The sequence below is a fragment of the Gigantopelta aegis genome, chromosome 10 (genome assembly GCF_016097555.1).
Source record: "Gigantopelta aegis isolate Gae_Host chromosome 10, Gae_host_genome, whole genome shotgun sequence".
Classification (NCBI taxonomy): Eukaryota; Metazoa; Mollusca; class Gastropoda; order Neomphalida; family Peltospiridae; genus Gigantopelta; species Gigantopelta aegis.
Genome location: NC_054708.1, coordinates 34744868 through 34762681, shown reverse-complemented (window position 1 = coordinate 34762681; position 17814 = coordinate 34744868). Strand labels below are relative to the sequence as shown.

General features: G+C 35.2%; 1 protein-coding gene across 16 annotated transcripts in view; it reads right to left on the bottom strand.

The window, feature by feature from the left end:
- The window catches only part of LOC121382587 (GDNF-inducible zinc finger protein 1-like), a 98365-nt gene that overhangs the window by 48770 nt on the left and 31781 nt on the right, over positions 1 to 17814 (bottom strand). Inside the window, exons 5-6 of one of the 16 annotated variants that reach the window (XR_005959187.1) lie at positions 12802 to 13093; positions 3404 to 3515 (exon numbers count right to left, since the gene is read on the bottom strand). The exons of 10 other annotated variants lie outside the window; for them this stretch is intronic. Coding sequence is in view for 4 of the 6 variants with exons in the window: in XM_041512095.1 (XP_041368029.1) it covers positions 2257 to 2482 (226 nt within the window). In the remaining 2 variants the exon portion in view is untranslated. Of the gene's footprint in view, positions 1 to 29; positions 2483 to 2519; positions 3516 to 8620; positions 14230 to 17814 lie in introns of those variants that run through there. 5 more of the 16 variants (XR_005959186.1, XM_041512095.1, XM_041512098.1 and 2 more) reach the window with 5 other exon arrangements.

Genomic DNA, 17814 nt, shown 5'->3' with positions numbered 1-17814 from the left:
ATCAAAATAAATTCAATTTTCAGGAATTTGTAGTATTTTTATGTAGTAAAATGCTCAATGCTCTGATGAGCAATTAATTTGTATGTGTGCATATCATTTTATATATGAGCATGCCATATCACCATTTCACAAATTTCAAAGTCTACAGGTCAATATGATTATATACAGTGTACATGTTTATTACGTTTTAAAGCAGGTCAGCTGTAAAATTGATACAAAAAGAAGAATGTTCAATTATTCATGTATGCAAATCAGCTGCCACACCTAAGAGTAACACTGTAACAAAAGATGAGCAACTCAAGGTCACACACCACCATCCATTTTCTTCAACACTAATATAATTTTCATTTTAAAATGTTTTTGTTTTTTTAAATATGTTTTCTGAAGACAGAAACATTTTTAGCAGAACTTTTCAGGCTTAGATATAGATGGTCAAGTTGTCCAGAAATAAATATATATATAGAGAGAGAGAAAAAAGACGAAGAAGAAGATACTTTCATGCAATATGCAATAATTGATTTCGTTGTCAATGTCTCAAGTTTGACATCCAAGAGTTCATGCATTTTTTGTGCTGGTATGTCCTAAACATTGATGTCAGATGTTGTTGGGAGGTTGCTAATTTTGAATCATGTGTTTGCTACACCAGCAGACAAAATATCCAACTGTTGCCCTCCTATTGGTTAGTTTTAAGTTTAGGGTTAGCTTTATGGTTAGTTAGTTCAGTGTTAGTTTTAGGACGAGGTCCCCTTTTTTCTAATTTATGGTGGGGTGGAGGTCAGTTGGTGGATATCTTTCCATAGATGTATTTTTGTAATTAAAAAACCCAAAAACAAAATCACTTAAAAGAACTGCTGTTTAAAATTTGCTAAAGAACATGAAACGTTAATTTCAATTTCAAAACCTTTCAAACCCATTAACCACCTAATAGGGGCACATATGGCCTTGTTTCATTACATCCCCTCAAAATGTTTTTCTGACAGAAAGCCTGCATATAATCAAGTTCATTTGCAATAAAATCAAACATGCTTGATAAAAACAATTTCAGTAGCAGGTGAAAATCTAATTGCAGACATTGCCTAAAAATTAAGTAATGATAGAAACAGTTTGCCATTACCAGTTTATTCAGTGATACAATAAAATATTTTTTTTAAAGACAATATTTTTTTTTTTTTAAAGATAACAGATTTGTAACTTCAAATGTATGTAATGTTAAACTTCTAAACATGGATGATAAAAAAAAAAAAAAAATTCTGTATAGTAAATAACAGTTACGTTCCCATTATTATCAAGTAATAAATTGCTTCTCCTTAATTAACTGGAGCTACTTAACAGTGTAGTCTTGTTGCCAATTCCATCACTGGCGGCCCCCTAATCAGCAGATTTGAATTAAGTCTGACAATCACAAAACCTACAAGCCTGGTGATGCAACATCATATAGCTGTCTTAACGCTGCATTTTTCCTGCCCCCATGCAATATCACTCATATTTTAATGAACAGACATCATCAAATGCCTTGATACACCAGACTAGTCTCAATGCCATCTTTTTAGTGCAATGCCTTGATATACCAGATGTCTCAATGCCATATTTTATTACAATTTCTTACACATTCATTGGTGAGGACATATTCATTATTTATGTAACACTTGTGTAATGCTATTTTAGAGAAATGATTGGCTGCTCTGATGTGAAGACCCTGTCACCATAACCATACCATCCAACCAAACACAATGAAAATTGATAGCTATGACATACAAGTTAATGTGAAACTGTGATGCATAAGCACAGTAAATAAGTTGTAGCTGGAACAGATGTTTAAATTAGTTTTAAACCTCGTTTTTGAGGATATGCAAGAAATAGACTGCATTAAATTTTGTGTCCATTAAATATCATTACAACTTAATTAAAAATGTATCCAACCCACTTTTGCTTGTTAAGATATGTTCTGAAACAACTCATATCAAATGTCTTGATATATCAAACAAGTCTCAATGCTGCCTCTTTGGTACAATGTATAGAATACTTTAATACACCAGACACATTTGATTGTATGACAAAGCACTGAAATGTAGGATGCTCTCACAAGACTCATAAAGACAATTAATTGTTATGTAACCTAGCTGATAAAAGGTAAACTGGAAGACAACACTTTAGTATTAAAAGTCAACTTGAAATTACAGCTTTAAAAGATTGATCCAACTACACATTTCCATGAAGCACAATCTTGTATTCACTGACTACATATCCAAGCAATGCCTAACGGATGTGAGACTTGTAATGTCGAGTTAGATTGTCCTTCCTGTTAAAGGTTTTCCCACAGATTTCGCATGAGAACATGGCCATGTTGAGGTGCACTGTGCGATGGTGGCGAGCGAGATCATAGGAATATATGAACTGCTTGTGACAAATGCCACACACTGTAGCAGATTTCCCATCGGTTTCAGCATCAGCCAGCATTCTGTGTCCGCTGGCAATACCAGTTCTGAAAGACACAGAATGGAGCAGCTCGTTAAGGAAGCTCAGTTCGAATGGCTTCAAATGTTAACAGTTGACTATTACCTGGATCTGTAGCAATGCCACATGACAGGGACTGCCTTTTATATTTTCTGGAATCTCATGGTTAAATACATATAATTCAATGATACTATTTTTCATTTCTGATTTTGGCAAAACCACCCTATTGAAATTGACTTGAAAGACATAAGATCAATATGATATGTAATCAACAATAAAAATCAAATGCATACATCTTTATTTGAAGCTAAATTAATTTCATGGTGTGTTCCCAACTGGCACAATTCTATGGAAAATGAACACAATTGTTCAGTCAAAGATATGGTAGAACAATGCTAATTGTATGATACAATAATGTACAATATGACATTGTCAGTTAGTGTAAATTTACCTACTACAAGTTCATTTCTGTGGCACCATGCATGAACCTGATAAACCACATTTTCAGATTTATTTAGATACTGCCATGTTATATCTTGTAAGTGGCAACAATATTTTAGACATTCACAGTGACATAATAGATTTATTCCCAGCACAACTTTAATCATTACTACATAGTTTACCAAATATTTTGAACATTAAAATTGATTTTGTTTCTCACTAGAACTAGAATATGCAACAAAAGCTGACAATAATCTGAGGTAATCCCCCACCCCCTAAAAAAAAAACCGAAAGGGTGCCAATTTTGGCAAGTCATCTGGAGTAAATATTTCAAGTAATGCATGTTGTTTTGTGTGGGAACTTCCTTTATTTGTAGAATTCAACACAGATAGCATATATTCTTGTTACATCAAGGTGACTTGTGACTCTTTTTATGTCTCATCATGTTGTCATGGCGACAAAATGTTTTAAGACAAACATCACAAGTAAACTTGAAATTCTTTTGGTGCACTGATTCTTCATGTCTAGTCAAATTGCGAATATTAGCAAAATCTTTGCAACATGAATAACACCGGTACTGCCATGGCTTTCCAAGTACTCCAGCTGATTTTGATGTTACCCTGAAACATAATAATTTAGGACTTAGAAACTGGAAAATATAGATGAACAAAGTACTATACACCTCAACAAAAGTAGAAGTCTACAAGGGTCAAGAAATGTGTCCTTGAGACTCCGAGTATGCATGTCACCTGATGATGGGTGTATGTACATCTCTCTCTCTCTCTCTCTCTCTCTCTCTCTCTCTCTCTCTCTCTCTCTCTCTCTCTCTCTCTCTCTCTCTCTCTCTCTCTCACACATACACACAGCACACTAACTCAAGCACAAGCACATATTTCTATTTTATGCAATTGATTTTATACAACTATTCTATCCATAATTAAATCACAGTATTCAGACCGAATGTTTTGCACATTGATTAGTTGTCTTGTTTTTGATCACTGTCCTGTCCTGTCCTTTCTAGGCAACAAATTAGATGACTTTATAATAAAAAATTATATATATAAAAAAATGTTTTTTTAAAGTGAATAAATAACCAAACATGGATTTGTTTAACAATTTTTATTGAATACCTTCAAGTGGAGACTTGCAATAAAGTAAAGAACTTGGTTCCCATATGCTACAAATAATGTGAATCTTTGAAAATGGGAAGTCTTGCCACTTTCTTTACAAACATGTACATTACAAAAGTATATTACAAATGTAGTGATAAGCAACAAAGCAGTGTTAAATCAACTTGTTTCAGCCATCTTCGACATGGCAAAAGAGGGAAAAAAAACCCAGAAACCCGGTGCTGCTACACTTTTGTCTTTCATTAAATTACGACCATAGGTGAGACAATTTCCAGCAGTCCCAAGTGAAAATTGGTGTGAATGTGTATGCATAGCCATACAAAAAAATATCTAGTCATTTATTTCTTGTGTATTTAGGCAAAATTAAGGTTTTTCTGAACTTAAATTAACAAAAAACTGATGTTTCCCTTCCTCTCTGTATCATTAAACAAAAAATACGTAGAGAGATAGACTGGGTATACGAGATAATGAATGTTTAACAAAAATAATTAAATTATTAATTTGGGTAATTCACTGGACCCAATTTCCAAAATTATTATCATTTGTATAAACAAATTTAAATGCATTTCTGTATCTACAATATAATAGTAATTTTTAATGCAACATTTTAGCAGCAATGAACCATCTCTCTATATTATATTATTACTGAAGAAATTTTTTATATATTTTTTTTAAATCTGTGATTTCAGGTTGCAGCTGTTGATTGTGGTGACATGCCCATTATTGATGATGTGAAAGATGATACTCACACCTCTTCCAGATCAGACTATTGCGGCACCTACAGCATTACTGAATAAAGTGTCAAAAAAATGTCACGTCTGTGAACAGCAAATACCAGTGGTGTCATTTTTCACTCATGCACTTAGGATTGATGGCCTGCTAACAGATGATGTAACTTCTCATGGTGATTTCATGAAGTCTTTGTCGGATGTCACACAATCGCTTACAAAGATTTCAAGACACTGAGGGAGAAGCATTAACAAACTGCTTATTCGAACGAAAGGGTGCCAAAATCACTGAATTGTTAATGAATGCAGACAGAAGTATTAACAAATTGAAGGATGGGTTGATCAGTTTTGTCCATGGTTATGGTGAACACAATTTCTTTGGAAATAATGCTGAAATCATGCCAGAAGAAATTGGAGCTAATGACAAAAGCTATTGCCATACTCCGAAAAGCCACTTTTGAAATTAATATTCAAGCTTGGATCTGAGCACAGAAGCAGACATTTCAACAAGCTGACAAAATGTGATGCATATAAATTATGCACATTAAATTCTCTTGGGACTGTCGTGGAATCAGGCCATCACAAATGTTCTGGAAGCGAAGAAAAATGGATATTCTGTTTTCCCCTCTGTCATTGCAACAGCTTCAGAGTTTTGTGAATTACAAAGACACACGTCTGCAGCACTGCCTGCGAAACATTTTGATTTGGATGAAGACAAAAGAGAAAATTTAATTTGTGAACTTTTACAGATATTCCCTCTTCTGTGTATTGTGCTACAAAAAAACTACGTATTGGTTGATTTCACTGAGCTGAAATCTCAACTCACCAGACTTGTAAAGCAAAGGAGGAATGTGGGGAATGTCAGTGATCCTGTTGAAGGAATGTTTATGTACAAAAAGACTGGACCCATTCCCATGCAACAAAAATGTCAAGAGCCGCTGAATGTTATGATGGAGTTCATGAAAATTCATGGTTATGCAGCCCATGCACGAAGTTTGTTTTGTTTAACGACACCACTGCAGCACATTGATTGATTAATTAATCATCGGCTATTGGATGTCAAACCCACGCACGAAGATGAGAAGGCATAAGTTGTGGCATTCGGCTGGAAGACATTTTATGACATGTTCAACAAAGACTGCCAGAGCTGGAACAAATTTCTAGAAGCAAGATTTACAACTTACTAAAGCCGCTTGAGGCAGAAAATTATAAAGATTGTTTTGACATCCAACTGGAGACAAACAACTGTGGTGCCAGCAAAGAAACCCTGATATACACAGTCACTTTGCCACTGGAGCCAACATCTGCCAGACGAGTGCATTATTTTTTTTCAAATGACAGCAAAGCCAAGGTCATATTGGACAGCAAGCAGTTTCCAGGTGTCATCAAATTAGGACATTTCCCCCTTCAAATGACATGCCTCATTATAATGATCATGATTTCACCATCTTATTCAGCTGGATGTGGTGGTGGTGGAAGGGCTGGAAGTGTTTAGTTCTTAGACATCTGGAATGTGGTAAAATGTGTGTGTTGTTAACTAGTTGCTGAATAAATGCCGCAAATAGTTTAATCAGAAGTGATTGCAGAGTTCATTTAGTTCTACAGAAGAAACACGCAGTTGAGAAAATATTAACTGAACAGAGACAGAGAAACTAGTTAAACAGAAAAGTTGTTTTCCCTTATTTTAGTCTGAATAGTTACTATATGTATTAGAGAAAAAATAATATAATTAAATTAATTTGCCGGGGGCAGGACATAGCCCAGTAGTAAAGTGCTGGCCTGGTGTACGGTCAGTCTAGGATCGATGCCTGTTAGTGGAATCATTGGACTATTTCTCATTCCAGCCAATGCTTCACAACTGGTGTTACAGACCATAATATGTAGGCCTACTATCCTGTCTGTGGGATGATGCATATATTAAAGATCCCTTGGTGCTAATAAAAATATAGTTGCCCATAGTTTCCTCTCTAAAATATACTTGTGGTCATTAACCACATACCAGTAGTTGTGTTGAGTGACCGGCCTCGGTGGTGTAGTGGTTAGGCCAACGGTCTACAGGCTGGTAGGTACTGAGTTCGTATCCCAGTCGAGGCATGAGATTTTTAATCCAGATACAGACTCCAAACCCGGAGTGAGTGCTCCGCAAGGCTCAATGGGTAGGTGTAAACCACTTGCACCAACCAGTGATCCATAACTGGTTCAACAAAGACCATGGTTTGTTCTATCCTGCCTGTGGGAAGTGCAAATAAAAGATCCCTTGCTGCTAATCGGAAAGAGTAGCCCATGTAGTGGCGACAACAGGTTTCCTCTCAAAATCTGTGTGGTCCTTAACAATATGTCTGATGCCATATAACCGTAAATAAAATGTGTTGAGTGCGTCGTTAAATAAAACATTTCTTTCTTTTTTGTGTTGAGTGTGTCATTAAATATAAAATTCCATTCTTTCTTTCTTTTTCTTTTTTTAAACATGGCTCCCATATGCAACAACCTTAGTTAAAAATTATGATCTATCTATGTCTGTATTTTGTAGACAATTTGAATATTATATAAGAAATAAATTTAAGTTGCAATTTAAAATGAAAATGCCTGGGAATTGTTTATTGTAAAAAGGATGCCGGCCCAAAGATGACAAATGTTTTATGACCATACGCAATAAAATATTTTAATTTAGTTAGCATAGAGGGAAATTAGTTTATATTATTTCAAAGGCATCAGCACAGGATTGTAACTTTATATTTTATAGACATTATATAATATTTGAAATAGTTGAACATGAATTAGTAGATACAGGTCAAGTATTTTTCTTTAAATCGGAGTCTGTTCATGGTAGTTCATATTATAACTAATTGGTTAGAAGAAGCGACCCCTTTATATAAATGGCATAAAATAAATATGCATACTAATAATAAATATTGTTCATTGTAGTAGTTGAAATGTATGCACATTCATTTTTTCTGGGCTAAAATATCTAGATATTACTACATTAACTGGAATAATTGTAGCATTTCAGATGTTCCAATGATGAGATATCTCTGGTCATTATAACAAAGTGGTTACTGCTATAGTGTGTTTAAATAAAATGTGTGTGTACATGTATATCATTCTACGAGCGCATTAGACAAACATTATACTTAATCACGCACCAGATCAATGCTGATGACGAATGCATTAAACTGTATTTAGATATGTTTTACACCTGGTCTTATTGTACTTAATGGCATTCACTGTTATCATTATTATAACATCAATTTATTAAATATTTTAATAAACAATCTTTATTCAATTAACAAATTAAAATGTTTTCAAAACATTGACAATCAAAACATGAAACTATACCTGAAAATGTCTTATTTTTAATCTACAGTTACCGCAATATACTTGCAGTTTATATATGATAAGACTAGTAGAGTAGTTCATTCCTGTACACGCATGCAGTATATCACCCATGTCAGCATAGTTTAGTGGTACAGGTAGTAAAAAGTAAAGTAAAGTTTGTTTTATTTAACGACGCCACTAGAGCACATTGATTTTTAATCTTATCATCGGCTATTGGACGTCAAACATATGGTCATTCTGACACTGTTTTTACAGGAAACCCGCTGTCGCCACATAGGCTACTCTTCTTTACGACAGGCAGCAAGGGATCTTTTATTTGCGCTTCCCACAGGCTGGATAGCACAAACCATGGCCTTTGTTGAACCAGTTATGGATCACTGGTCGGTGCAAGTGGTTTACACCTACCCATTGAGCCTTGCGGAGCACTCACTCAGGGTTTGGAGTCGGTATCTGGATTAAAAATCCCATGCCTCGACTGGGATCCGAACCCAGTACCTACCAGCCTGTAGACCGATGGCCTGCCACGACGCCACCGAGGCCGGTGGTACAGGTAGATGCAATGGGATATATGATTGATTGCCCTTAGTGGACCCATCTCCTTTTATCTTACTTCAACCAGTGCCCAGGACTGGTACATTAAAGATTGTGATATGTACTTTCTTGTCAATGGGGAAGTGCATATAAATGATACCTTGTCGCTGTTTTGTTGGAGCAGCCACTATGCCATTAACAATTTTCCTTTTGCATTTCACAGATCAAGTGTCGAAATACCTCACAGAGAGGACATATGATAACTATGGTTTAAACAACTTCCAGATCAGGTTGCCGGGGTCTGGATTGAAAATTAACGTTGTGGAAAGACACTGGCTTAAGACGATAATAATCCAGCTCAGATTTCAAGACATGACTTGCCGGATTCGTTTCGAGTTGTGCTGTGTCATAGCCAGCTTTGTTTTGTAGATCCAAATAGTCACGATCACAGGACACACACACCTTCCCACCTCTGCCATATTGAATTCTTAGGGGAACAAAAATTACAGTTAAAACTTGATACACAACTATCCACAAGCACCAAACGCCTAGAGTTTGAGGGTTTAAAAAAAAACAATGCACTGAACATGGAATAGGTGATTTTAATAATTCACTAGCCATAGTAAAAAACCTACCAGCCCTTCTCCTGTGTGTACTATACACTGGTGCTACAAGTAGAACATAAAACCAGAATCCAACATGACCAAAACACTTTTATAATCACTCTAATAATTAGCACGCAAATTGTGAAATATTTGTGCACATACCATGTTAAAACTATCCCAGTGAATTAATTCCATTTAATGTACAGTTGCAATGCATCTACAGTTCACCTGAGGTTGAAATTTGTTTAAGACATAATTTTAAAATACAAACTTTACTTTCTACAAAATTGGGGATTTCTAATCAACACATTTATTTTATCTCAAATGCCACGAGACACCCTACGTTTTGCTGTTAAAATAAAATGCAAGGTACCACACGTTAAATGTGCTGCCTGAGTAAATCGATACATTATTTTTATCAGATAAATGTTTTATTACAAAATGTTTACATTATCAACAATGAAATCTAATTTTGTGAATTTGACTGTTGACCATTTGTGTTTCGCCTACAGTGTATTACTAAGAATAACACGTTTGAGGGTGTCCTCCCATTTTGCCTACAACCCAGTTTGCCTGCACTCAGTATGAAAAGATGCACCCCCAGTTAAAAGTGGAGCATTCCATGTATGGTCCCTATGTATAAAAATAACATGACAAAATAATATGACAAACACATATTTTATTTTAAAAACGATTAACATTACATAACAAAAACAAACTATAAAATGACCTCACAAATAGTAAACAAATATTTTGTACAAAGTTTAACTTTAATCCTATTTCACTTTGATCACATTAAAGATCACAGTATGGGATCATTGGACCAATACTAATCACCATAAAGAGCATGAAATCACCTTTGCACAACTAAGCCCCACTTACATTACTTATGTTCATTATAATCTTAATTGTTTATGAAATACAATATTTTTTATATTGGTTTTAGACACAAAATAATAGGGATTGTCCCACTATGAACTGGGGATGTCACTTTTTCACACTGTAGGCAAACTGAGTGTAGGCATACTGGGTCGTAGGCAAAGTGGGTGTAGGCAAAGTGGGTGTAGGCAAAGTGGGTTGTAGGCAGAATGGGAGGGAACCTGTTTGAGTACCAGTGTCAATAAAATGGCGAGTTTTATTAGGAATCGTTTTTGTCTGTTCAAGTATAGGCTAGAAGGCATTAAAAATATCATGTGCTGGCGTGCCATTAAATATTTCTTTCCCATCCATGCCAATATCCAACTAGTCAACAAACGGGGCATATATATATATATAGCTAGATCATAATTTTTAACTAAGGTTGTTGCATATGGGAGCCATGTTTAAAAAAAACATAAGAAAGAAATGAATTTTATATTTAATGACACACTCAACACAACTACAGGTATGTGGTGTCAGACAAGTACAATAAAACCAGGTGTAAAACATATCTAAATACAGTTTAATACATTCGTCATCAGCATTGATCTGGTGTGTGATTAAGTATAATATATATATATATATATATATATATATATATATATATATATATATTAATTAGGGTAGCCAGGATTGTTTATTGGGGATGGAGTGGAGATAGAGGGCACTGCTTTTACACATTTTATGGGGTGACATGCATTATAAAAGTTGGTATTGTGAAAAAAGAGGTATATTCGAGAAGACAAGGTCCTCTTGTGCCCAATCCCTGGCTACCCGGATACGCCAGTGCATATATGTGCAATTTAAAGTGTATCAATCAACAGATTTTGGTTTCAACACAGGTACCTTTAGTAGTATTACTTGCATATTTAAAATGTACTCAACAAAATGAATTAAGGGACAGTAGAATTGTGGTAATTATTTGCTAATGTCATATTATTTTAGTAAGTTTTTATCACATATAACTTTTAAACACTGTTTTAGTAACATCTGACCCATGTTGCATGCAAACATCTTACACACGATGAGATTTTTGTAAAACCTACTAAAATGTGCATTCTGCTAGGAATCATTACACGTTGTTTGTAAATATATTTGTCATTTTATTCTCTCTAAATTGCTGTTTAAATCATTAAGTTGAAGAACATAATTTTGTTTTAGAACATGTCAAAAGGTACACACTTTAGAACGAGTGAAAACTTTTAAAGAAAAATGCAGAATATAGTTACTGGCCCTGTATTCATTTTGTTTCGTTAAATTACTGTGTATTAAAAATCATTAAACGTATTAACTTATCTTAACGGTTGATTATTAATTCAGTCAGTAGCTCAACACTACAGATGGTGCAGTTTACTCTGATAGCTTACATTTAGTGTTTAATTAGTATAATAAATATCTCTTATAACTGGTATGATAACTTACATTTCATGTAATAATTAGTATACTTACATTTCATGTAATAATTAGTATAACAAATGTATCTGTTATAACTAGTTTTAAGGCTTTGCTTTGTTTGACAAATTGTTTTTCTAAAGTTGTCAAGAGCTTCTAGCAACCTGCTACAATACCAGGGAGCCCAATTTACCATCTCAGTGTAGGATAAGGTTACTGTGCACACAGCTGGAAACACCCATTACCCTTTCCAGTGTTTGCCATCCAAAGATAATTTGTTATTGTTTACAATTACTTCCTGCCACCAGTAAATTTTCAAAGTATTAACAACACAGACCCAATAAGGTGTCTCAGAGCTGCTGCGAAATTAAATGTTTACTGTATGCCACGTGAACTCACTGCAAGATAACACTATTCTTGACTTGAGATTTCACACAATTTGTCACATATGCTGGACTGTAAGAAAAACTGTTTATAAAATAGCTTGCTCTGGCATGCTGATTGGAGCTGTTTGTGTTAAAGTTCCAGGAGCCAGAATAAATTAAATAGTTCTTCATTTAATTACATCATGATTTATTATTATTAGCAGACAAAACTTTTAAGGTTTATACTAAAACAAATAACTGCTAGCATCTAAAAGCAAAATATTTAGCACAAGTTAAGTTTCCGATTTTTAAGTGCATTCCAAAGTTTTCAGTGCAGTTTTCTCAGATTGAAGTGGAAAGGAGACAAGTGGTTCTGGCACTAACCCCTCGATATATTAAATGTGCGACTTTGAACTAAAAGAGCTGTTTTAGGATGAGAATATGTGTGACTTGAAGTACCAAAAACAATGTGAATGGTGACATTTGAATTTTATTTTAAACTGCCTAGATCATCGTTGTGAATGGTGACATTTTAATTTCTAAATCTAATGAATACTGGGCTTCACTGTAATAAACTGTTACATGCACTAATATGCATATTCTTATGTATGTCTATAGTTAATCCTCTAAAACCTAGACCTATGCAATGCTCTATAATGAAATGTTGATATGTACTACTGTGTGTATTGGGGGGGGGGGGGGAGAGAGAGAGAGAGAGAGAGAGAGAGGAGAGAAACAGGAAAAGTAGTATTCTTTGTACTACTGTGAAAATGTTGAATACTTTGAATGACCCCTAACAAAGCTTTACAGAAAGAGAAACAAGTTTCAAATCATTCGTCAAAAGTAATATATACTAAAGTTTTATATTCCACAATACCAACATAGTGTTTGCATAACATACATAGTGTTTGTTTAGTCATGACGTATTCTTCATCAACATTTCTAGAGCACTTATTTATTCACAGCACAGCACGACATATCAGTGGTCTTTCTTTTTGTGTTTGGCCACATAGTCCTTCCTAGTAAACTTTTTAAAGCAAATATTGCACGAATATTGCAATTTCTTTTGGTGAATCGATTCTTTGTGTCTACCCAGACTGCGTATATCTGCAAACTGCTTCCGACAGAACTGACACATTAAATCGTTATGGAACTGTCTTGCATATGTTCCTGTTCTGTCATGCTGTGATATCCTGAAACACAATAAGTCATTCTTTAGCAACTTGATAATGACAATGACACACCATTTTCACTGAATGCCACTTCTTAAGTAGTTGTACATTAACAATTGCACACCTGATTTGTTCCACACATTTATTAAAACTATTTATCCAATAAAGAATGAAACAGATTCCAGTTTGAGAAGAGGGACCCCCCCCAAAAAAAAAACACCCCAGGATTTCACATGAAGAGTTCATACATTTAGTACATATATACAGTGACAGCGGTCTAAACAGGATCTAGAGACCGAATATTTTTGACAGGATTCCGGTTTGGTCAGGTTTCACTGTATATACACACTAGCATTTGTTTATGCAGGGCAGGACTACCTCGGCACTTTGACTAACCTTAAACTTGGCTATATAACAATTCATTTACTTTTCGAAATTATACAAAATTAGCCCCTGGTAAAAAGCTGCTTAATAAATGTGGTGACTTTAACCCGATATATACCTGAAAACACATTTAATTAATATCCTGTAAATATGATCAACAGGTTTTATTTGTGACAAGACTTAAAATTCCAAATCTGTAATCAGTGTAGACAGTAAATGGGTAGCATGTTCTTATATGCCATTTCTTAATATGTATCAATATAACTTATATTATAAGTTACATACAAGTATAAACTGGTCCCAGAATTTAATATCACTCATGTAATAGCAAACAAAACACACCAACATTTCAAAACACTAATTTTGTTGATTCTCAAGTACCCAAATCATATGATTCTGCAACTCCAGCCATAACATAAATCCACTAGCCTAACTTAAAGATAATTTGATGGGGCCAACAGGATGAAGAAAATACAAAAGTCTATCCTGACATCCACAGTGTGTAGGATTCCTCATACATGTAGACCTTTTAAGAAGGAGTTTTTTTGAGTCATTACCACTGATGAGTTCTTATATGTGTATACAGATTATCCTTTCGATTGAACTGTTTTCCACAAGTGGAACAAGAAAATTTGAGCAACAATTGGTGAACACTCTTCATGTGACGATTGCGGTTGTAGGAATACTGAAATTTCTTTTGGCAAATCATGCAGGTGAAGGGAGACTTTCTATGACCATCTTCACGCGAGACTGTCTGTGTCTGCTCTCTGTCTCTGAAAATGGAACGGATACCAGACATTACCTAAAAGTATCAGGCAGGATCATGACATACCAATGGGAACATTCTCTTTTTGCCCTGCAGTTCTTGTGAGTTGCACATGACCCAAGAATTAAAGTATAGTTCAAGTGTTTGCCTAATATTTATTCAACCGTTCATGGCAAGCATTGTCACTTCCAAGTTGAATAGACCCATCATTTACACAGATACAGAACTGGCATATATAAAGCCAATAATGTCTGTCCATGTCATTTTCATACATGTTCACATTAACATGCTTCATCATGAACAAAGTATTACAAGAGCAATGCTATTCATTGCCACTTACTGAATAAATTTAGTTAAAGAGTTTGATGCTTGTATCATTTATTAATTTACAATTCAGAAAAAAAGTAACAATAAAAATGTATACTATTGATTAAACTTGACGCTGCCAAAATGCAGGTTGATTTTGCCCATGCAAGTTTGGTATTGAAGCTGCTACCATCAGATATGTTATGCTTGCTTATCAACAGCAAAAGATGTTTAGATGTGTTTTCCCTCAACAGAATAGCATCAACCAAGACCTTGCATGTTATAAGCATTGGTTAAAACTGAAAATTATACAATGGGTCCACCAATGGGTTTTAGTAGTACTACTAACTACTTTCAAATAAATCACAAAACATAGAAAAAGGAGGTCATTTATTGTCAAAACTTCAACGGTCTAAAGTACAACTAATTTTATATGAAGTTGCAGATCCTGTGGAAATACATGTAATAAGGACAACAATGCTTTGTAGCTCCAAAAATCACCATGTACATACATGTGCCAGACTTTGATTTAACACACATTCTAAAAGTACTGCCAAAACAATTCATGTACCCTATTTTTAACAGTCTCTATTGTGTCCTATATACGTAGCCATTTCATGTATATACTAGGCTGGTTTTAAAGGAGGTTGAGTGGCTGTGTCCATGCACACCTCAGGTCATGTATATACATGTATTAGGCTTGTTTTATAGGAGGTTGAGTTACTGTGTCCATGCACACCCCTCAGTTCATGTATATACAATATGTATCATGCTGGTTTTAAAGGAGGTTGAGTGGCTGTGTCCATGCACACCTCAGGTCATGTACCAGGCTAGTTTTAACTCTTTTCATTTGGCATGTACTCATGCGTAATACTACTTTTCATTCGGGATACACATACATGTGTAGTTTGGGAATTCCTTGGGATATCCCTCATCTATTTATATTCAAGGAAGTTATCCCACAATTCCACGCAGTAGGTAATAGAGCACACTTCCTTCTGGCTTACCTCCATTTTTAAACTGAGAAAGGTATTGTTTTGTTGGTAAATATTGTAGTTTTTATTGAATTTTTTCGCGATTTTTTTTTGTTTCAAAAACTGTCATGGCGGATGCATCTAGCGACGGGAGTGACATTGAAGCAGAAAACAATTATGTAGGCGATAGTTTTACTGTGATAGATGCAAATGAAGAGTGGATATACGAGCTGTTTGAATCCGATACCGACGAAGAAAACTGCGATTTTGATGGTTTCCATGAGGAATGGATTTCCGAGGAGTTTTCTCAGAGGGCAAAAGCAAACCTATTCAGAAAGAGGGCGTTGTCTGCTTTGTGTCCATCCAGAAGAAGCCGGTGCACTGGATTATTTTGAACTTTTTTGGGACTTGAACATGTGGAAACACATTGTGACCGAGACAAACATTTATGCAGAACAAGAACGAGAGAAAAAAACCCCACCAACCTACACCCCTCAGTATAGACCAACGGACATTCCGGAAATGAAATCATTCATTGGATGGTGTTTTGGGATGGGAATACTGAGGTTGCCTGCCAGAAATGACTATTGGCGTGTTGGAAAGTTTCTATTAAAAACAAATTACAACCACATCATGCCAAGGGATACTTTTAACTTGTTGTGACGTTACCTGCATCTACAGAATAATGAAGAATTGGGACCCCAAGGAGATAGACATGTCGACAAACTTTTCAAGATTAGATGGTTTGTAAACTATCTAAATTAAAAACTTCAGTCTGTTTACATGCCATATGGACAGTTTTCTTTGGACGAGAGTTTGGTCAAATTTAAAGGCAGGTTGGGATTTCAACAGTACATGCCTGCAAAGCCCATCAAATGGGGAGTGAAAATTTGGTCAGTGTGCAAAGCAGACACTGGTTATTTGTATAACTTTCAAATTTATACTGGAAAAGATAACGGAGTCCAGGAGAAAGGTCTGTCACACCGTGTTGTTATGGATTTGTGCACGCCATTGTTTGGAACTAATGCTTGTATTTACATGGACAACTATTACACAGGAACTGAACTGTTTCACAATTTACATGTACATGGAATCCATGCTTGCGGAACAGTCAGGGCAAACCGACTACCAAACTGACTTTTGCCGAAGAATACAAAGCTTCAAAAGCATGAATTCAAGTTAGCTCAGAAAGATGAACTGACATACTGCATTTGGTAAGATACCAAACATGTTCTCTTCCTTTCAAATTTTCATTCTCCGGATGATACTGGAATCGTATCTAGAAGAAACAACGTCCTACAAAAAGTGAATGTCACTACGCCATCACTTGTCAGTGACTACCAGATGAATATGGGAGGTGTAGATCGCATGGACCAGATTCACTACTACATGATAAATCATCGATCTCGCAAGTGGTGGAGGTGTATATTTTTCAGCCTGGCCATGTCATGCGCACATAATGCATACATATGTACCAAGGATGAACATCCGATACCATCGATGAATCGCTGGCCCAACTTCCAGGATTTTATCGAAGACTTATCCGAAGAACTTATTGGTAACAGCAGGGCAAAAAAGGCTGTCAAAGTGTGTAACATTGAAAGGCCAGTGCTAGAACACAAGGTTGAAAACATTTTCACAAAAAGAAAAGTGTGTCGAGAATGTTCATTAGCGGCATCAGGAAAGGGCCAGAGGCCAGGAGCTACAAATTTTGGATGTGTGCAATGTCAAATTCATGTGCATGTTGAATGCCAGTCCAAGCACATTATGAGATGTTACAGTGCCTGAACATCCGGAACATCTGAACATTGATTTGTGTACATATCAAGTGACAAACCTGTATATATTTTCATTTGAATACTCGCCTGAACTTTTTTTCTTTTTTTTTCACAATTCCATGGATTATTGCAGTGTAAGCAGTGTAAATAGTGTGTATGTGCTCTTGGAAAATCAACCTGGATACATATTTTAATCATTAAGTGTATAATAAATTATTTGCCTTACCATGATTGAATTCAGTGATGTTTTATTATTTTGAATCATATTGATGTGATGTGAATCGTTTGCTTGCAGTATAGGCACTTTTGACATGTCGACTTGAATTTATTGTAACTCCATTATTTATTGATGTATCTTAGATATTTTTACATCATAATGTAGAAAATTGAATTGCCTACAATTAATACACTGACAAATCACCTCTTTTAGCATGTTTTCATTCAGATATTTTGACAAAACCTTTTTTTTTACACTACCATATTATGGTATATAATATATACTACTCAAAAGAATTTAAGGGTCAGACGATATTT